Source organism: Sinocyclocheilus grahami, unplaced genomic scaffold, assembly GCF_001515645.1.
Source record: "Sinocyclocheilus grahami isolate Dianchi unplaced genomic scaffold, SAMN03320097.WGS_v1.1 scaffold603.1, whole genome shotgun sequence".
NCBI classification, from domain to species: Eukaryota; Metazoa; Chordata; class Actinopteri; order Cypriniformes; family Cyprinidae; genus Sinocyclocheilus; species Sinocyclocheilus grahami.
Window position 1 is genome coordinate 42,705 of NW_015505782.1, and position 20,114 is coordinate 62,818.

The 20,114-nt window shown below is 36.1% G+C and overlaps 4 protein-coding genes and 1 non-coding gene across 12 annotated transcripts in view; 3 read left to right on the forward strand and 2 right to left on the reverse strand.

Annotated features, from left to right (window-relative positions):
- Nucleotides 1-24: 24 nt before the first annotated feature.
- On the reverse strand, nucleotides 25-1,978 carry snrpd1 (small nuclear ribonucleoprotein D1 polypeptide). Its single transcript, XM_016240883.1, has 3 exons — nucleotides 1,878-1,978; nucleotides 1,593-1,784; nucleotides 25-330 (listed from the first exon to the last, which is right to left on the reverse strand). Exons 1-3 carry the CDS (start codon nucleotides 1,945-1,947, stop codon nucleotides 254-256), a joined length of 339 nt encoding a protein of 112 aa, XP_016096369.1. The 5' UTR covers nucleotides 1,948-1,978; the 3' UTR covers nucleotides 25-253.
- Nucleotides 1,979-2,471: 493 nt separating this feature from the next.
- LOC107557458 (cleft lip and palate transmembrane protein 1-like protein) lies at nucleotides 2,472-11,172 on the forward strand. Of its 2 annotated transcripts, none has more exons than XM_016240880.1 (17): nucleotides 2,472-2,902; nucleotides 3,978-4,072; nucleotides 4,220-4,409; nucleotides 4,487-4,635; nucleotides 4,819-4,897; nucleotides 4,989-5,106; nucleotides 6,649-6,743; nucleotides 6,868-6,952; nucleotides 8,381-8,484; nucleotides 8,611-8,676; nucleotides 9,146-9,196; nucleotides 9,276-9,358; nucleotides 9,453-9,487; nucleotides 9,578-9,633; nucleotides 9,716-9,760; nucleotides 10,822-10,937; nucleotides 11,021-11,172. In XM_016240880.1, the coding sequence occupies exons 1-17, from the start codon at nucleotides 2,738-2,740 to the stop codon at nucleotides 11,103-11,105; spliced, it is 1,617 nt and encodes a 538-aa protein (XP_016096366.1). In that variant the 5' UTR covers nucleotides 2,472-2,737; the 3' UTR covers nucleotides 11,106-11,172. The 2 variants fall into 2 exon arrangements, with proteins under 2 accessions (XP_016096366.1, XP_016096367.1); XM_016240881.1 differs by having other exon boundaries at nucleotides 4,499-4,635.
- Nucleotides 8,718-8,789, forward strand: trnag-ucc (transfer RNA glycine (anticodon UCC)). Its single transcript has one exon. It is a non-coding gene; the product is annotated as a tRNA-Gly (tRNA).
- On the forward strand, nucleotides 11,155-12,370 carry rplp1 (ribosomal protein lateral stalk subunit P1). Its single transcript, XM_016240882.1, has 4 exons — nucleotides 11,155-11,274; nucleotides 11,876-11,950; nucleotides 12,061-12,175; nucleotides 12,254-12,370. The coding sequence occupies exons 1-4, from the start codon at nucleotides 11,203-11,205 to the stop codon at nucleotides 12,334-12,336; spliced, it is 345 nt and encodes a 114-aa protein (XP_016096368.1). The 5' UTR covers nucleotides 11,155-11,202; the 3' UTR covers nucleotides 12,337-12,370.
- Nucleotides 12,371-13,583: 1,213 nt separating this feature from the next.
- The window catches only part of LOC107557456 (focal adhesion kinase 1-like), a 69,357-nt gene continuing 62,826 nt past the window's right edge, over nucleotides 13,584-20,114 (reverse strand). For all 7 annotated transcript variants that reach the window (XM_016240878.1, XM_016240877.1, XM_016240876.1 and 4 more), the window contains 3 exons: nucleotides 18,025-18,180; nucleotides 17,856-17,936; nucleotides 13,584-14,456 (listed from right to left, as the gene is read on the reverse strand). In XM_016240878.1, the coding sequence (XP_016096364.1) occupies nucleotides 14,262-14,456; nucleotides 17,856-17,936; nucleotides 18,025-18,180 (432 nt within the window). In that variant the 3' untranslated portion in view covers nucleotides 13,584-14,261. The remainder of the gene's footprint in view (nucleotides 14,457-17,855; nucleotides 17,937-18,024; nucleotides 18,181-20,114) is intronic.

Here is a 20,114-nt window from a genome sequence, read left to right on the forward strand (position 1 = left end):
TCCTTCAGTAAACAACTACACAAGTTAAATCAAGCAGTTTATTGACATAAATGTAGAAAAATAACGAGACACCTTTGCAGAAATATCACTGCCTTATGATTAGTACAAACAGTTCAGGACTCCAACAAAAGACTCAAAACAGTTTTCAAAAGAAATGAATTTAATGTACAAAATAAAAATAAAAATATTTTCTAAATGAAAACAAACAAAAAATTCTGTACAAAGCACACAGATGTACAGTGGCTTGAGACGTTCATCTCCTCGGCCCGCCACGGCCACGTCCTCTTCCTCTGCCCCGACCCCGTCCTCTTCCTCGCCCACGGGCTGCCACTGCAAGACAGATGGAAACAAATGAACGTTTTCATAATCAATCTGTGTTTCAATGTCATGTTCAGTTTAGGCTTGCCGCGGTAGACGGTGTTGACGGTGATACCGGTGTTAAGCCGCAACACCGGTTACGTCACTTGCCCACCACGTCACCGACCCCCACTGTCGGGCGAGACGGACAAGACGAGTGAGGCGAGACGGACAAGACGAGTGAGGCGAGACGGACGAAGAGTGAGGCGAGACGGACGAAGAGTGAGGCGAGGCGGACGAAGAGTGAGGCGAGGCGGACAGGACGAGTGAGGCGAGGCGGACAGGAAGAGTGAGGCGAGACGGACAGGAAGAGTGAGGCGAGACGGACAGGAACAGACAAGACGAGTGAGGTGAGACAGACAAGACGAGTGAGGTGAGAGACAAGAAGAGTGAGGTGAGGTGAGACAGACAAGAAGAGTGAGGTGAGACAGACAGGAAGAGTGAGGTGAGACAGACAGGAAGAGTGAGGTGAGGTGAGACGGACAAGACGATCGCGGATGATTTAGTTTCGAAACGAGACCCAAAAGCGCCTGTTTGGCAATATTTTGGATTTTGAAAAGTTTTGGAAGTTTTTTTAAACATTCGTTTCTTATTTAGTTGGTTCCACATTGTTTGCTGATTTTAACTAAATTAAACTTTGTGTTGATTATTTATTTTATTTGACATCAAGGTGTATGCCGTGCCTCCAAGCTTTCTTACTCGTTTTGCTAATAAACGTTCTACATTTCTTATTTATTTGGTTATATATTATACATGTTTACTTCGCCTATTTCCAGTTTTGTATACCTATTTAAACTTTATGTAAGTTATTTGTCATTTTATATTAGGCATAGCCTGCCCTATAGCATGGTGTATTTTTATTCATTTTGTTAATAAAAGTTCTATGTTTTATATATAGGCTAAAGTGAGTTTGACGTTGTATTTTGTTGTTGCAGTCAAGCAATTGATGCCGAACTGCCGCTAATTCGAAAGTGAAAGTAAAATGCGCACACCACTTTTAAGCTATTTAAGAGCGAAGGAAAGCGAGGAAAAGAGGGGAAATTCAAACAAACTAAAACCGAACAATTGCTTTACTCCAAATTGCCGCTATTTGAAAGTGAAAGTAAAATGCGCACACCACTTTTAAGCTATTTAAAAGCGAATGAAAGCGAGGAAAAGAGGGAACGCCCCCGCGGTGATACCAGTGTTGTCACACGTCGATTAACCGGTGGGAAAATTTTTTTTCCAGCACTCACCAGCCTCTCTCTTCTTTGACTTGACTTTGGGCTCGATGTCGACCAGCAGCGTGTCCAGAGGAAGACTGTCGGGCAGGATGAAGTAGCGGATGTTGTTGCCACGGATACTGAGAGACTCCAGCTGAGTGGGCTCTCTGTTTTTGAGGGTCATCTTCACAGCTTTGAGGTGAGTGTTCATACTGACATCCACACCTGTGTACAGGATTCAAAGAGAAAGCATACTCTTAAACGTAAACCTGAAGCAGATACAGCATTGAAGGTTATTATATTATATAACATAATTACCTGTAATGGTGCCATGCACCTGTGTGCCATTCTTCAGCTCAATAGTGACTGTTTCATGGCTCAGTTTCATCAAAAACCTGCAGCATCACAATCAAAATCAATGACTGAAGCACTATCACAATAACAAACAACCTTACAGCAGCACATTGTCGAGTCCATTGTTTACTTCATGTAGGAATTCCATAACTAGCCATATTAGACATCTGAAATTGTATTTAAACCTATATAATATTTTGTGTGTGTGAGTAGTTATTTTTTTGGTGTTTGGCTTGTTGCTATGTTAGAATCATTATTATACTCTCGTACCTTTTGTTTTTTAATATCTTGAATTGTTTCCAGTTTTATTTTTTTTGTTTTCATTTTGAAATGTTGTTGTATGCATTTGTCACTTTTATTTAATCTCTCTATTTTTAAAATGTGTATAGGTAGCATTTATAAAGTTTTAGCTTTGGGTCTGTTTTTAGTTGTTTTCATACTGCAACTGATTGCTTCTGGTGTCCTCATTTGTAAGTCGCTTTGAATAAAAGCGTCTAATAAATAAATAAATAAATAAAACCGAAAATAAGAAGAAATCTGGCAACCCTGTAACAGGAAGTGAAACCCGGAAGTAAGCGCCCATTGAAACATCGCGTCTAAAGTGAATGTAGCGCTACATTAGCGGAATTAAACGCGCGCTTCTTCACGAGGAGTCGTCGATGACTTTATTCGCGGTTTCTGAGGATGCAGCGGTGACTCTCGGGAGAACAGACTGCTGTGCGCATCGGGGCAGAGCGACAGCGCATCTCGTTATTTCCAGTCCTCCGAGCAGCATGTTGATGAGCGGCTTCTGCTCGTGTGTGTGCTGTGTCTGATGCACTAAGATGTTTCCTAAGACCTCTCTGACGGGTCTGATCGTGGGGGTCTTCCTCCTCTATGTGCTGCACACATGCTGGGTCATGTTCGGGATCGTTTACACCAAACCCTGCGAGAAACCCGAGAGTGACAGCTGTATCTCTCCTTACCTGGCCGCTAAACCCCGACTGCAGGTGAGAGCGCCGCGCGCTGCTGCCACTCCTGTAAAGCTTGCACTGTGCAGGTCTTTACAGAGATACACATGGGCACATGAAAAAATGAGGACTAGTAATTAATAAATAACATTGCATTGCATTTTGGTACATTAGCAAGGGATTTCAAGCTTTTAGATGCCATGGATCTGTGCAAGGGGCCCCAATTGTACTATTTAAAAGGCATCTGTATAGTTTCTTGTCTAAAGACCCAATTTAGACTGAAAAATTGTAGTTTCTAAGTTACTATTACATTATTTTTCCCACTCGTTATGGCACTGTACTATGTATTTATTTACTCATTCAATTTCTTATTAATATTATTCATAATTTTATGAATCATTGTTTTATCTGTAATCAAATTAATCAAATGATATATTTATTTTAATCTAATTTTATTTGTTTGTTTTTTAAAATATTGTAATCTAATATTTATTTATCTATATATATATATATTAATTTATTTTTCTTATTGATATATTTTAGTCAAATTCTATTTATTCATGTAATTATTTTTTGGTTTAATCTACTTCATTGTTATATATATATTAATAATTTTTATTTTTTTATATATATATTTTTTTTAAATTTTATTTATTTATTCATCTTTTTATTCTATTTATTTATTTAAATACCATTGTTATTTATTTTTTATTATTTATTTTAATCTCATGTTTGTTTATTCATAATTGTAAAACATTTATTTTATATCTAATTATTTATATATTTTAATCTCATGTTTATTTATTCATAATTGTATTATATCTATTTATTTATTTAAATCTCATTTGTATTTGTGTTGTCCACTTTATTTATTTTAATCAAATTTTTAATGTATTTAATTTATTTTTATTATTTTTAATTATATATAAATATATTAGATTTTTTACACCGTTTATCTCTAAATATTTCCACATTTCACCTACATTAGCAGACATTTATTTATTTAGATGGCAAATAATCAACATTATACAGTACAAAATACATTCCAGTAAGCAATAAGAGTATATTTAATAATAAATGCATTAACAGTGATATTTTGGCTGTGGGTTTTTAGCTAAGCGTCTACACTGCATTAAGACCCAATGCTGATGGTGGACACAGTCTGATCCACAGAGAGGAAGAGTTTGATGTCAACACCAGGTTTGAGAGGTAAAAGCGATGTCATTTAGCAGATGTAGTACTTAACTAACACATTATATCACAGTTACTCTGTATTTTCATCCTGTAGGGCTTCATTGTAGGCAACTATCACATACCAGATCCGCTCTCTCACATCTGTGCCTCTGTCTTTTCAAGGTTAGTCAATGTGTCTTTGCCGAAGAAGACCCGCAAGAATGGCACGCTGTACGCCATGGTGTTCCTGCATCAGGCGGGAGTCTCGCCGTGGCAGGATCCGCACCAGGTGCATTTAGTCACGCAACTGACCACATACACGCTGCCCAAACCTCCGGAGATCAGCCTGATCACGCGCCAGGACGAGCCGCAGGTGAGCCGAAGCCCACGTCCTGCATCTGAGCAGGTTTGGTTTTCACGCTCCTGTAAACCAATCTGATTTGTACTCAGAAACCGGATCAGCAAAAGCAAAGCAGCGACTCTGAGCTGGACCGGCCCGTTTCTCACTGGCGTTCCCGTCTGACCGTGAACGTGGTGTCGGAGAACTTCCTGTTTGACCGAGAGGCTCTTCCTGGAGACGTGCACCGCTACATGAGAGTGTGAGTCAGTCGGGCTCATTCACATTACACCTGACCTCTGCAATGACCTGTAGTCCATTAAGGGATAAAGCAATACATCTATGAGATAATTGCTAGTGACTTACCACATTTAAAAGCATGTAAAATGTGTTTTTCATCATCCGACCTGCCTCTCTAATTCTCCTTTACATTCCTGTCCTGCAGATATCAGAGCGGGAAGAAGATGATTTACCTGCCGCTGCTGTTTGTAGATGAGCTGAGCAACCGAGTGAAGGATTTAATGGTGCTGCTCCTCTGATTCTCTGCATTCCAGTGCTTCTCCTGCAGCTGCTCACTGAGTGATAATGTGTTTGGTTTGAAACCTGTCCCTGCAGGAGATCAACAGCAGCAGCACTGAACTGCCTCTGAGCATCTCATATGACTCCATCGCTCTCGGGAAACTGCGCTTCTGGATCCATATGCAGGACGCCGTTTATTCACTTCAGCAGTTTGGTAAGAATCTGCGGACTCCTGGGGAATTAAAGTGAATTTGTCAAGGTTAAATGGCTTTAAATGTTTGTTTTTTTTAATGTTTCCTGACCTCTGCAATGACCTGTAGTCCATTAAGGGATAAAGCAATACATCTATGAGATAATTGCTAGTGACTTACCACATTTAAAAGCATGTAAAATGTGTTTTTCATCATCCGACCTGCCTCTCTAATTCTCCTTTACATTCCTGTCCTGCAGATATCAGAGCGGGAAGAAGATGATTTACCTGCCGCTGCTGTTTGTAGATGAGCTGAGCAACCGAGTGAAGGATTTAATGGTGCTGCTCCTCTGATTCTCTGCATTCCAGTGTTTCTCCTGCAGCTGCTCACTGAGTGATAATGTGTTTGGTTTGAAACCTGTCCCTGCAGGAGATCAACAGCAGCAGCACTGAACTGCCTCTGAGCATCTCATACGACTCCATCGCTCTCGGGAAACTGCGCTTCTGGATCCATATGCAGGACGCCGTTTATTCACTTCAGCAGTTCGGTAAGAATCTGCTGTCTCCTGGGGAATTCAAGTGAATTTATCAAGGTTAAATGGCTAATTTAATGGCTGGAGTTTATTATATATATGTTTTATTTTTTTATTTTATTTTATTTATTATATTATAACTGTATATTATTATTACTGGCAAAAAGCAGCAGCACTGAGCTGCCTCTGACCATCTCATACGACTCCATCGCTCTCGGGAAGCTGCGCTTCTGGATCCATATGCAGGACGCCGTTTATTCACTTCAGCAGTTCGGTAAGAATCTGCTGTCTCCTGGGGAATTCAAGTGAATTTGTCAAGGTTAAATGGCTAATTTAATGGCTGGAGTTTATTATATATATGTTTTATTTTTTTATTTTATTTATTATATTATAACTGTATATTATTATTACTGGCAAAAACTTAATTTGAATGAACACCTATTTTGTACAATATTTATAAAAAATTAAAAAAAGGCTTTTTACAACCATAAAATAAAAAAAATATTAGCTGATTAATTGTATTGCAAGTGGGTCATGTATATAAGTAAATGTATTAAGATTTCTTATTCATTTAGATACATTTTATGTTCATTCAGTTAATGGTTTTGGATTGCCATTAAATAATTAATTTATATAAAATCATTATATATGGTATAATATATAATTATATATATATATATATATATATTACGATTTATATAAATATATATTACTAATATTTTTAATTTTAAACTAATATTATATTAACATAAGTATTAAATTGTAATCTGTATTTAGACATTTTTCGATGTGCATGCTTTTTATGTTTGTTTTTGTTTTTTTTGGATATAATTAAAACAATAATCCATAAAGTATTTAAAAATATATATATATATCGGCAACTGCGATATGAATTGTATTAAATTAAATGTAATAATTATTATTTTGAAGAAAATGGTATTTTCGTCAAGTAGTGTAGTTTGTTCAGTTCACTTGTTTTGGACTGCTGAACACTGCCTAACTAATACAGCAATATTTTTTCTTTGCACTCTAGGCTTCACTGAAAAGGATGCTGATGAAATCAAGGGGATATTTGTGGACACCAATCTATATTTCCTCGCACTCACCTTTTTTGTGGCCGCCTTCCATGTAAGCTTGTGTGTTTTACGCCGAGATCCATCATATTGTGTTAATGCTGTCTGAGTGCTGTTCATACGGCAGATGCTGATGGGATTTATATTTCACTGCATTAAAACAATGCTGTTTTTTCCAGCTTTTGTTTGATTTTCTGGCTTTCAAAAATGACATCAGTTTCTGGAAACACAAGAAGAGCATGGTTGGGATGTCCAGCAAAGCAGGTCTGTGAACACCCTTCCTGATTTACATGCCTGTAATACATGCAAACTGGGTTTTCCAGAAGTGAAAGGCTGTTTTGTGTTTGTGGAAATATGGTCAAATGAGCAACCATAGAATTTTATAATGTATTATAATCAGGATTCAATTAATTTATTGCCATTTAAAATTTAAAATAAATGTTAACTTAAAATAAAATATAAAAAAAAAACAATTAAATATATTTGATTTCAGCTAGTGACCATGTCAACATTTCTCATTTTTAGTATAACTTCAAGTGCTAAAATAATTACAACTAAAACTGAAGTTAAAAAATAATAAAAACTATATATAGCTACTAAAAATGACAAACAGAACAAAATTACTAAAAATAAAAACTTGAAATAAAAACAGAAAATGTAAAAATACAAACAAATTAAAAATGTATCCAAAATATATTTAAAATGGCATTTCAACAATAATAAAATATCACCTGGTATTTTATTTTATAATTATGATACGGAATGTATGTTACTTTCAGTGTTTTAAAATTTCTTGTGAAATTTAAAAAGTGGTTAAACTGGAATTTATAAATATAAAGTATATAAACTATAGTAAATAAATATTCTAGAATAATAATATATTTGAATATAATATCTAGTTATAATATAGTGCATTATCCTCTAAGTATATGCAGTTTCAAAAAATATGTGACCCTGGAGCACAAAACCAGTCATAAGGGTCAATTTTCTGAAATTGAGATTAATACATCATCTGAAAGCTGAATAAATAAGCTTTCCATTGATGTATGGTTTGTTAGGATCGGACAATATTTAGCTGAGATACAACTATTTGAAAATCTGGAATCTGAGGGTGCAAAAAAATCTGAATATTGAGAAAATCACCTTTACATTTGTTCAAATGAAGTTCTTAGCAATGCATATTACTAATCAAAAATTAAGTTTTGATATATTTACAGTAGGAAATTTACCAAATATCTTCATGAAACATGATCTTTACTTAATATCCTAATGATTTTTGGCATAAAAGAAAAATCAATAATTTTGACCCATACAATGCATTGTTGGCTATTGCTACAAATATCCCCCAGCGACTTAACACTGCTTTTGTGCTGCAGGGTTACATATAACTTCGTAATTTTTTTTGTAATTGTTACATTTTATTTTTATTTATAAATGTGGAAAATAGTTCGAAATGGTTGCATCACTTATCAGAATATGAGCCAAATGATTCATCCAAGTGAGTTTGCATGCATCAGATTAGGGATGCACGATATATCGGCCACCATATCGGTATCGGCCCATATCGGCTCATTTTTTCTGTTATCGGTATCGGCCAAAATTTTCATATCGGTGCATCCCTACATCAGATGATTGGATGTGGTTTAGTGTCAGTGTGTGTTGATGTGAGGTGTGTGTGTGTGTGTGTCTCAGTGCTGTGGAGGTGTTTCAGCACCATTGTGATCTTCCTGTATCTGCTGGATGAGCAGACCAGTCTGCTGGTTCTGCTTCCTGCCGGGATCGGCTCTTTGATCGAGGTACAGTGACACTCATGTTTTTGTCTTATTTGTTTGATTTCTTTGCATCAAGTGGACATAATGAGCATACGCCTGCAGCTTCTGTCTTTGTATTCTTGAATGCCTTGCGCTCTTGTTGTTTTTCAGGTGTGGAAAGTGAAGAAAGCGTTTAAAATACACGTCATATGGAGGGGCTTGACTCCCACATTCCTGGTAAACTCTTTGTGGTTTTATTACTAATAGCATACTAACCTGCGTTGGTGGTATAGTGGTGAGCATAGCTGCCTTCCAAGCAGTTGACCCAGGTTCGATTCCCGGCCAACGCATTTCCATTGTGGGGAAGTCGTGGCCTAATGGTTAGAGAGTCGGACTCATAAGCCAAAGGTTGCGGGTTCGAGTCTCGTACCGGTAGGGATTGTAGGTGGGGGGAGTGAATGTACAGCTCTCTTCCACCTTCAATACCACGACTGAGGTGCCCTTGAGCAAGGTACCGAACCCCCAACTGCTCCCCGGGCGCCGCAGCATAAAAGGCTGCCCACTGCTCCGGGTGTGTGTTCACGGTGTGTGTGTGCTCACTGCTGTGTGTGCACTTTTTAAATGCAGAGCACTAATTCCAAGTATGGCCACATGTCACTTTCACTTCACTTCACTTTAACTAAATTGTTTGTGGTCTGTCCTTCAGTTTGGGAAGAGGGACGAATCAGAGAAACGAACAGAGGAATATGACACACTGGTGAGTATGAGCTTCGTCGCAGTCTTCTGGTGATGTTTAGATGTCTGACGTTACAGCTGAATGTTGTTGGTCTGAGCAGGCGATGAAGTATCTGTCGTATCTGCTGTATCCTCTGTGCATCGGCGGAGCCGTTTACGCTCTTGTGTTTGTCAAGTACAAAAGGTAAGAGTCACATCATACAGATTTGAACATGTTTTTTTTGCTGAAAAAGTTATCTGAAGTGCACAACTGATGACTATTTGTTGTGTTTGAACAGCTGGTATTCCTGGATTATTAACAGTTTAGTCAATGGTACGTTTCACTTTGTAGCGTTCTCTGACTGATTGATTGATTTAGAAGCATTAAGGATGGAAATGTAATTGATCGTTTGTTCTCATTCAGGGGTGTACGCCTTCGGATTCCTCTTCATGCTGCCTCAACTCTTTGTAAATTACAAGGTTTGTTCAGTCGAAAACACTTCTTGCATTCAGAATAATGAAATAATGTTTGAGTGAATGATCAATGCATTTGTGTGACCAGCTGAAATCAGTCGCTCATCTGCCCTGGAAAGCCTTCATGTACAAGGTGAGAGACGACGATGCTGTTTGTGTTATTAATGCATGATATGTGAAGAAATCTGTTTCTATTCTCTATCTGAAATCTATTTGTTTTGGTAGATAATACTGCTTTTAAAGTAGCGACATGGCTCTGAATTGAAAAAATAAATATACCGGTATATGATAAATGTTAAATATTATTAATATTTATTTTTATAAATAGTGTGTGTGTGTGTGTGTGTGTATATATATATATATATATATATATATATATTATACATTCAATATTTTAACATATTACATTTTATATATTTATTGTTTTTTTCTTTAATTCTTTTAGCTTTTTTGTATCTTATATTTACATTTTTATATAATTTTTTATTATGCATATACATTTTTTATAATGCATATTATTTTATGCATTATTTTAAATAAATTTTTATTATTATTATTTTAAATAAACCAACATAAAACCCAAGAAATTAATAAAGTAATATATCACATTAGTTGTCAGACTCAATAAATTATATATGTTTATATATCATATTTTTCTCTTATTCTTTTAATTACTTTTTCTATGCAACAAACTCTTTTTCTATGCAACAAGTATCAGATATCATTTTTTCCCCCTATATAACAAATTTCCTTATTTTCTGTTGTGCATTATGCATTATTTTAAACACATTTTTATTATTTTGTAAATAAAACAACATAAAATCTAACAAATTAATCAAATGAATATATCATATTAGTTGTCAGGCTTAATAAATTATATATATATTTTACATAATTTTTATTATTTTTTTATTTTATTCTTTTAATACGTTTTTTTAAATGTTAACATTTTTTTCCTTTGCAAAGTGTATCAGATGCATGTTATCTTATAATGTAGCAGTTCTCCATTTTTCCTATTGTGCATGAATATTTATTTAATAAAATAACTATTATTATTTCTCGTATTAGTCGTCTGATTTAATAAATGAATTATTGACTGCTAATACTGACAAACAAATTCTAGATCGTTGCATATCTTTAGGTTTGTGTTCCAGTAATGGAGGCCTATAGTGTTCCTCTTCTGTTTCTCAACAGGCTTTTAATACGTTTATCGATGACGTCTTTGCATTCATCATCACGATGCCCACGTCACATCGGCTAGCGTGTTTCAGAGATGACGTGGTGTTCCTCGTGTACCTCTATCAGAGATGGTGAGAAACCACAGTCAAACACTGATCCAGAGCTGATGTTTAAACTCCTATAGGTGTTACATGAGATGCTGATGTGGTTTCAGGCTCTATCCAGTGGATAAAACCAGAGTGAACGAGTACGGCGTGTCTTACGATGAAAAGCCCAAAGGAAAATCCCATAAAGACTGACATCCTCACAACAGAACAGCTCCGCATTATCTTAAGATTCAGTAAGAAAGGAGCATACAGCATGTCACGTCTAAAACATTAACCCGCTGAAAGTACAATGGCATCTGTGTCCGAGCTGGCCTGTATTTACTCCGCGCTCATCCTCCACGATGATGAAGTCACGGTCACGGTGAGTGCGGCCGGGGTGAACATCCGGGACACCGGCACTATGTCTCCTCATATATGACACTTCTGAGATTTAAAACATTTCCATATACCTTAGTTTATTATTTACAGGTCCAGTGTGGTGCTAGAAGCTTAATCTGATGTGTTTACACGTGAAAACAACAGTTGTGGGAAACTAGTGCGTTATAGAGAAGCGCGCGCGCTTTCCGTGTTGTTTGTTAGCTTATTAGCTAATTTGACTGTCTTATTCAAGGCAGCCTAAGTGTTTTACTTTTAAATGCTGAGACTGTGATCTGCATCATACACTATACAGCATCACCTTGTAACATTTCTGTACCTTTGTAATGTCACAGTACTGAAGCACGTTGCATGATGGACCTTCTGTTGACATTACAATACACATATATCATGGTGTGCTACTATGGTATTTGTCCTAGAGCGTTATATTGGACTCTGTGCTGTGCTTTTTGTTTGACAGCACCATGCTTGGCATCTGATATCTCCACTTCACCTTTGAACTGCCACAATGTAACTTATTTTGTTAGGAAAGCATCCAGATAGGCTCATGAATTGCTGTTTTTGTTCTCTTTTGATTATTTCTGCAGGAGGACAAGCTGATCGCTCTGATCAAGGCCGCCGGTGTGTCCATCGAGCCCTTCTGGCCCGGTCTCTTCGCTAAGGTGCGTCTATTTCCCAGTCCATGATGGAAACGCTTGCACTTTTTATGGGAAGCTTGAACATTCATTGCAGTGTGTTGGTGGTGAGGTCTGATGTGACTTCCTGTGCTCAGGCTCTGGCCAGCGTGGACATCGGCAGTCTGATCTGTAACGTTGGAGCCGGCGGTGGAGCGGCTCCGGCCGCTGCTGCAGGTGTTGCTGCGGCTCCTGCAGGTGGAGATGCACCAGGTAACCTCTCGCGCTCCTTCAGATGCTTCACATGCACTGAGATTCACTTTCTGAGCTCGTTTTCTGTTTGCATTACAGCCAAAGAGGAGGAGAAGAAAGAGGAAAAGAAAGACGAGTCCGAGGAGTCTGATGACGACATGGGCTTCGGTCTGTTTGACTAAAACAGCTTTTAATAAAAAACATTGAGACTCTCAATACTGTTTGTGTCGTTGCCGGGTTGGGGTTAACCAAACTATTCACTTCTCCTAAAGAATTTTACGTTTTTTCCCGTTGTTCCTGAGTTTTTAAAACCATAATGAGATGCTAATGTCTCATTGGGTTTTAAAAAAAAATGCGAGTTCAAGCATGTTTTGGGTGACGCTTTACAAAAAGGGTTCGTTTGTTAGCATTTGATAATTAGATTAGATAACAAACTAATAAAAGTATGCAAGCATTTATTAATCTTAATGTTAACTTTGGTGTTTAATAATGCACTACTCAAAAGTTGAATGTTAATAGCTCTGAGAACTAACAATGTTAATAAAAATGCAGCGGTTCATAAATACTGTTACAAATATAAATTGCTCATTAATATTAACGCTTGAAGACCTTGTTAAATGTTGACATTTGTGCTGTGCACCAGCTCATGCTGTACATAAAACCTTGCGTTCTAAAGAATCTTCCACTTTTCCTTTAAAAATGGAAAATACATTAATCCTTTGTATGAGGTAGTTTATAAAGTGTGAAAAATAAAATAAAAGAGGGAGCCTACATTAGCCAGAGGGTTAAAAGTCTTCACATCTTTGAGTTTGTGCCGTGTTTTGTATATTTTTAAAGTTAGGCTTATGTTGAAGGAATAACGCCACCTAAAAGAACTCGTTAAATATCACTTACATATTATTTAATACTGAAGTAGTCATTTTTACTTTACAGGTCAGTGCATTCACATTTATTCATGTGGCACCGAGATTTTTCAGAAATGTAAAAAAAAAAGCCTAAACATTTTGTAATTATGATTATTCTGTTCAACATGACTAATATAATGCTTAGCATTTTTCTCTCATAATGCAACGTGATTAATTTTGATACAAATGTGTAATATATGAGCTATACAAATATAATTTATGAAATCTAAAAATATTTTTTCTCGGCATCAAAAAAATTGAAAACTCATAAATTAACAAATGCTTTTTATCCAAAGTGTGTTCAGTTTGACCGACGAGGTTTCATTTCGGAGCGTGACTAGAATTTTTTTTCTTAGCTGCATTTTAAAGCAACAATTGTCAAGTAAAATGAATGCTAAATAACTGATAAATTAACCCAACCATTACCTTTTATTACGCACTAAAAAAGTTCAATTAATCAAAAGGACTAATAGCTATCCAGCAGAAATAAAACCAAGACACGTTCAGATAATGATAACATTTTAATCGTTAAACGATCTGTACAGTTGCTTCTTCCTGAGAATAATTTATATCAATGACAAAATGGATTTCACGATTGTTCTGTACACAAAGTTAATTCTAGTCCGAACTCAAACGGGTCACTTCAACCCTAACGTGTGGTAAAAAAAACCCAACATGACATGATTTTACAGAATTGAGTCTCTTAAAATGAATTCAGAAGGCAGCTTCGATTATAACAATTGATCAATATGTGCTTCAAGTGACTGATATGTGACTATATTGGCATTGGAATTGCCCTCGGTTTCATACAATAGCTGCGATTCCTTTAAAAGATCTGTTAAATATGACTGGTTTGGCTTTGAGTGTTCATGAGAGGCGCGTCGGACCCCTGAGTTTCTCAAGAGGAGGTTGTTAAAGCACCTTGATAATATAATATATAAAATCATTTGTGGCGTTGAGAAGCCTTTGGATCATTGGAAAAGCATTATTGGCGTTCATTGGGTTCCAGCTGCAGGTTCTCCAGCGCTGAGAAAGTTCATTTCTGGATACAAAATAAAGCATGATGCCGCTAGCGGTTATAAAACGATACGTCTGCAATATCCTCTCCGCTCCACCAAATGCACCAATCTCTGTAATGAAGGTGTATTTGTGTAGGGTGTGCTGTGTTGAAGGTCCGGCTGATGATCCAGCATCAGGAGGAGTCAGTGCATCTTCATCCGCGCCTGGTCGATGATGTCCAGCAGGTTCTTGGCGTCGACGGCGAGCGCGTGAGCCGCGGTCAGCATCTGCTTCTTGTAGTCCTGCTGCAGGCTGGTCAAGACGTACTGCTGCGCCAGACGCATCTTACTGATGAGCTCCGCCAGGTCTGAGTTCAGCAGCTTCTGAGCCATCTCGATCTGACACAAACACAGCACACATGAGGCTGCATGATTCATCAAATACAAGTGCAGCCAAAAAAAAGAAAGCATTAAGGGCACCATGCATTTTTATGGCAAAAATGAAAGCTTGATGGTTTAAACGTTTGAAGACGACGAAATTAAGGCAAATATTAGTTTTGCTGCTTTACAGTTGTACTGTAAAATAAAATTAATATATGCGACCCTGCAGCACAAAAGCAGTGTTAAGTTGCTGGGGTATATTTGTTGCGATAGCCAACAATACACCGTATGGGTCAAAATTATACATTTTTCTTTTTTGCCAAAAATCATTAGGATATTAAGTAAAGATCATGTTCCACGAAGATATTTTGTAAATGTCCTACTGTAAATATATCAAAACGTAATTTTTGATTAGTAATATGCATTGCTAAGAACTTCATTTGAACAACTTTAAAGATGATTTTCTCAATATTCAGATTTTTTTGCACCCTCAGATTCCAGATTTTCAAATAGTTGTATCTCGGTTCTATCCTAACAAACCACACATCAATGGAAAGCGTATTTATTCAGCTCTCAGCTGATGTATAAATCTCAATTTCGAAAAATTATGACTGGTTTTGTGGTCCAGGGCCACAAATTATTTTAACTTGATTTTTTTATTTTTTTTTACATTGGAATATTACAATATTATTTTGAATGAATACACAACATAATATTATTTTGTTTAGTATTTTATTTAGTAATAATAATAATAATAGTAAAAGTAGTAATAATACAATTTTATAATAGTAATATTGATTAATACTAAATAATAAACTATTGTTATTTATTATTATTATTTAGTCATATTAACATGTAAATCACAAGATTTTGGGCCATATGGTCTAACCCTACAAAACTGGAGTTTTTTCTCTCTCCATATTTTTAATAAGTATTCCCCAAACTATACATTTTCCCCAAATCATGCATCCCGAATTTACAATATGCAGAGGTGGAAAGAGTTCGAAAATATTATAATAATAAAAGTACCATTATTTTAATTACATTTTACTTGAGTACAAGTGAAAGTACCAGTCTAAAAATCTACTCAAGTAAAAAGTAGCTCATTTAAAATGTACTTAAAATTACTTAGTTACATTTTAACAGTGGGAGGGAGGCAAAATGGGACAGGCCTATAAATCTCAAACCAGTTGTTTTTAATGAAAGGAATCAGTTATTTAGAATAATAAGATATTTGGACTGTTATCAGGCAAATTAAATCCGTATCATCAAAATTCATCTTTTCAATGCAGAGGAAACAAGCTTCAACGGAAGTGGCATTTAGATGTATTCACACACTGTTTAATGCAGGACATAAATGCATATAACCTGCAGTTACTAATGCAGAAATAATGTTTTGATATATTAGACATAAAATGTTGAATACTCATCTGAAATTATAAGAAAAAAAATCAAAAGATACTTTAAACATGAAATTAAAACCGCCAGTAGGTGTCAGCAAGTCACTGTTAATAACTGAGTCACTGCGATTTACCTCGATATGAAATTAATTTGACATTTTCTGCCCCTATATCTTGAATTTTGGGATCATTCTAAATGTATTTTAACAGACTGAATCACGCAGTGAAAGAACGCACTCTAAATGCGCGCGCACTAGTCTAATCTACTAGACTTCACGGCACTCTGTAGGAGTGTTTTGTTAGATTTTGGCAAAATACTGCTAATGCCAAATCGCACATCGTTAAAACAACAATTACGATACTATCGCAGACGATATATATCGCACACCCTGCACCACTGTCTTTTTGGCTAGCTTGTGCAAAACCTCTTGCTAAACTGTCAAAGCTTCATTTTAACCACCAATGCAACAATGCAAGTATTTACCGTACCTCTACATGATTGCAAGGGTTGATGTCCAGATTTTATAAGCTGCTAGTTTGGTCTCCCTATAGGCAAACACAGCTCGCACTGCATAATAGAGCTTAAATATGGCCAGGGTTCACTTCATTTCCTTCGAGTTCAAATTCAGCAGAATACGACAGGGTTTCGTTCTCAGCTGGGTCTGCTCTGCACCACTAACGCCGGTCTTGTCCGTCTGCATCTTTTTAGTGGCAGTTTGCTCTCCTGCCCATTATTTACTGCAGTAGTTTCCAGGGAGCGATTTTTTATTTTTTAACTAATTAAAATTTTTTTTTATTAAAGTTGAACAGAAAACTGTTTTTAAAAAAAGTACTTTTTTTTTGTAATTAATGTGTTTTAAAATGTAGCGAAGTACAATAGTTCAAACTAGCTTAAATATGGCCAGGGTTCACTTCATTTCCTTCGAGTTCAAATTCAGCAGAATACGACAGGGTTTCGTTCTCAGCTGGGTCTGCTCTGCACCACTAACGCCGGTCTTGTCCGTCTGCATCTTTTTAGTGGCAGTTTGCTCTCCTGCCCATTATTTACTGCAGTAGTTTCCAGGGAGCGATTTTTTTTTTTTTAACTAATTAAATTTTTTTTTTATTAAAGTTGAACAGAAAAATGTTTTTAAAAAAAGTACTTTTTTTTTGTAATTAATGTGTTTTAAAATGTAGCGAAGTACAATAGTTCAAACAAAATATACTTAAGTAAAAATAAAATTACAGATTTTAAAAAGTAGAAGTACACAAAAAAGCTACTCAATTACAGTAACGCGAGTAAAAGTAATTCGTTACTTTCCACCTCTGACAATATGATATACTGGAACTGGAAGAAATATAATATAATTAAATAATTACCTTTATTATAAAATTTTATTTATTATTATTATTATCATCCAGTGATCATCTCCAAAATATTTCTAACAAAAAAAAAAATGTTCTTAGCATAGTACGTTTTGTCATTTTTATATATTTTTTTCTAAATATTGCTATTTATATTTTATTGTGTATTGCAGTTTTAGCTTTAGTTCAGTTTCAGTATTTGTTTAATTCTAGTTAGGAATTTTAGTTCAGTTTAATTTCGAGTCGAATTTTAATTTCCCTTCATTTTTTTCCCCCATCCAATATTTATATTTTATTTCAAGCGTTAGGTTTAGTTTTAGTTAATGATAATAACATTGACGCAAAAATAGTATATGGAAATATATAGTAGAGTAGTATGTAGGGCTACAACAAATTATATACTGTATATATATATATATATATATATATATATAATTAAATCACTAAAAAAAGTATTAATTCAAAGCAAATAATGCAACGGTTAATGCTACAAAAATAATTTAATCTTTAAATAACTCAATTTAAAACTTAATTGAGTTTTGAAAATTGAAATTGAAAATTTGTTTTGTCCCAAGGAGAATGGAAAAACACTATTCCGGATAAAGATTTATTCCCAAAAAAGCACAGATTAGTCCCTGATGTAACTCTAGAGGCGAGTCTGAGCGAGTCTGACCTCTCTGTGAGTGCTGGCCGGTAACACTGGGATGGTCTCGTCCACCGTCGCTAGTAAAGTCCTGAGCGCCAGTCCAACATCCTGAGAGGAGACACCAGAGACACCCATCAAACACACGTCACACAGAGACAGCCGTCACGAGAGCATCCCAGCATGCCCTGCTGCTGACCTTCACCATGGGGACGTACTCCTCGGGCGGCGCGGGCTGGATGCGGCTGGACATCTCGATCACGGCCTTCACCAGCCCCGTCACGTGCTCATACACCTTATCACTGGAGCGGTCCAGGTTTGCTGTGGGAGGAGGACTGATCTCCTGAGGCTGGATCTGACAGTGAGGACAGGACTGGATCAGGATGTGATCAGCAGCACTACTGCATTACACCAGCACAAAAAAACACTTTCCCACACTCACCAGTGAACTTACACCACTTTCCCAAGAGTTTTTCCTAATGCTTAGGATTACTGGATATGGATTTTAAACATAGATCAGATTTGAGATTTGATTAGGTTTCAATGATTAAACTGATCTACATTAGCCCTTGCAGGGCTCAATACTGAAATATGTTTATACTCATTTCCTTTTAATTAATTTTCTTTATTTACTAACTTTCATGACTTTTCCAGACTTAAAAATCATAAAAGTGAATTATTCTTCAGATAAAATCTCATAAACATCGTTAGAATGTTGAATATTTGTTTGAAGAAAAATGATAAAAGATAAAAGTAAATAAATAAAGATAAATAAAAATGATAAAGATAAGATATTAATGGTCAGATGAAATGCAGGTAAACAAATACAATATTTCATCTTCTTTAGTAAATATTTTTTTAACTGTATTATTTGTTAAATCATTAATTTGTTTCAATTAGATTTTTTATTTAATTAAATATACTGTAAGTGATTTATAAATGAAATGATCAGAATGAAATTGGAATTTTATGAAGATAGACATTATTATAATTGATAAATCTAAAATCATTTATGGTTCTCTGATGTCAATTAACGGTCACATGACATTTCATGATGTTTTATAAAATATTTTATTTTTATTGATTTTCATTCAAATTATTAGTTTTTTCATGATTTAATTTATTATAAATAATATAATTATAAGTGAATTATAAATACAATGATTGGAATACAACTGGAATTTTCTCAAGTGTATAACTGTCATAATTATAATTGATAAATCTATAATCATAGATTCTCTGATGTTTATTAATGGTCACATGCAGGTCAACAAAAACAATATTTCATATTTTTTAAATAAATACTTTTTATCTCGATTTCTTTAAATTCTTTATTTGTTTAATTAACATTATATTTTATAAATAAGTAATTTATAAATAAAACGTTTATAATACAATTAGAATTTTTTAAAGATAAAGATTTTTTAAAGATTATTATAATTGAAAAATCTATTATCATATACTTTGTGTTCAATTAAAATTGATGATGAATCCCATGAGACATATGTACAGAAAAACATCCACTGTTGACTTTAATCAGATGAAGAGTGTGAGAAGACAGTGTCATACAGTGAACACACACACACACACACACACACACACTCACACTCACTCACTCACTCACACACACCCACACCCACACTCACACTCACTCACCTCACACACACACACACTGACTCATTCACTAACACCCACACACTCACACCCACTCACTCACTCACACCCACACCCACTCCCACTCACTCCCACTCACTCACTCACTCACTCACTCTCACACTCACTCACCTCACACACACACACACTGACTCATTCACTAACACCCACATCTCACACACACACACACACACACACACACACACACACACACACACACACACACACACTCACAGACTCATTCACTCACACCCACACACTCACACCCACTCACTCACTCACTCACTCATACCCACTCACACACCCACTCACACACTCACACCCACTCATTCCCACCCACACACCCACTCACTCACACACACCCACTCACACTCACTCACACCCACACCCACTTGCTCACACCCACTCCCTCACTCACACCCACTCACTCACACACCCACTCACTCACACACACCCACTCACACTCACTCACACCCACACCCACTTGCTCACACCCACTCCCTCACTCACACCCACTCACTCACACACCCACTCACTCACACACACCCACTCACACTCACTCACACCCACACCCACTCACTCACACACACACACCCACTCACTCACTCACACCCACTCACTCACACCCACTCACAC

Coding starts and splice junctions, on each gene's coding strand:
- snrpd1 (XM_016240883.1), bottom strand. CDS start 1,947: ATGAAACTGAGCCATGAAACAGTCACTATTGAGCTGAAGAATGGCACA. Junction 1,785..1,877: donor GGTGCATGGCACCATTACAG/GTAATTATGTTA, acceptor TCCTGTACACAG/GTGTGGATGTCAGTATGAAC. Junction 331..1,592: donor GTCAAAGAAGAGAGAGGCTG/GTGAGTGCTGGA, acceptor TCTGTCTTGCAG/TGGCAGCCCGTGGGCGAGGA.
- LOC107557458 (XM_016240880.1), top strand. CDS start 2,738: ATGTTTCCTAAGACCTCTCTGACGGGTCTGATCGTGGGGGTCTTCCTC. Junction 5,107..6,648: donor TTATTCACTTCAGCAGTTTG/GTAAGAATCTGC, acceptor TTTGCACTCTAG/GCTTCACTGAAAAGGATGCT. Junction 9,488..9,577: donor TATTAACAGTTTAGTCAATG/GTACGTTTCACT, acceptor GTTCTCATTCAG/GGGTGTACGCCTTCGGATTC.
- rplp1 (XM_016240882.1), top strand. CDS start 11,203: ATGGCATCTGTGTCCGAGCTGGCCTGTATTTACTCCGCGCTCATCCTC. Junction 11,275..11,875: donor ATGATGAAGTCACGGTCACG/GTGAGTGCGGCC, acceptor TTATTTCTGCAG/GAGGACAAGCTGATCGCTCT. Junction 11,951..12,060: donor GGCCCGGTCTCTTCGCTAAG/GTGCGTCTATTT, acceptor TCCTGTGCTCAG/GCTCTGGCCAGCGTGGACAT.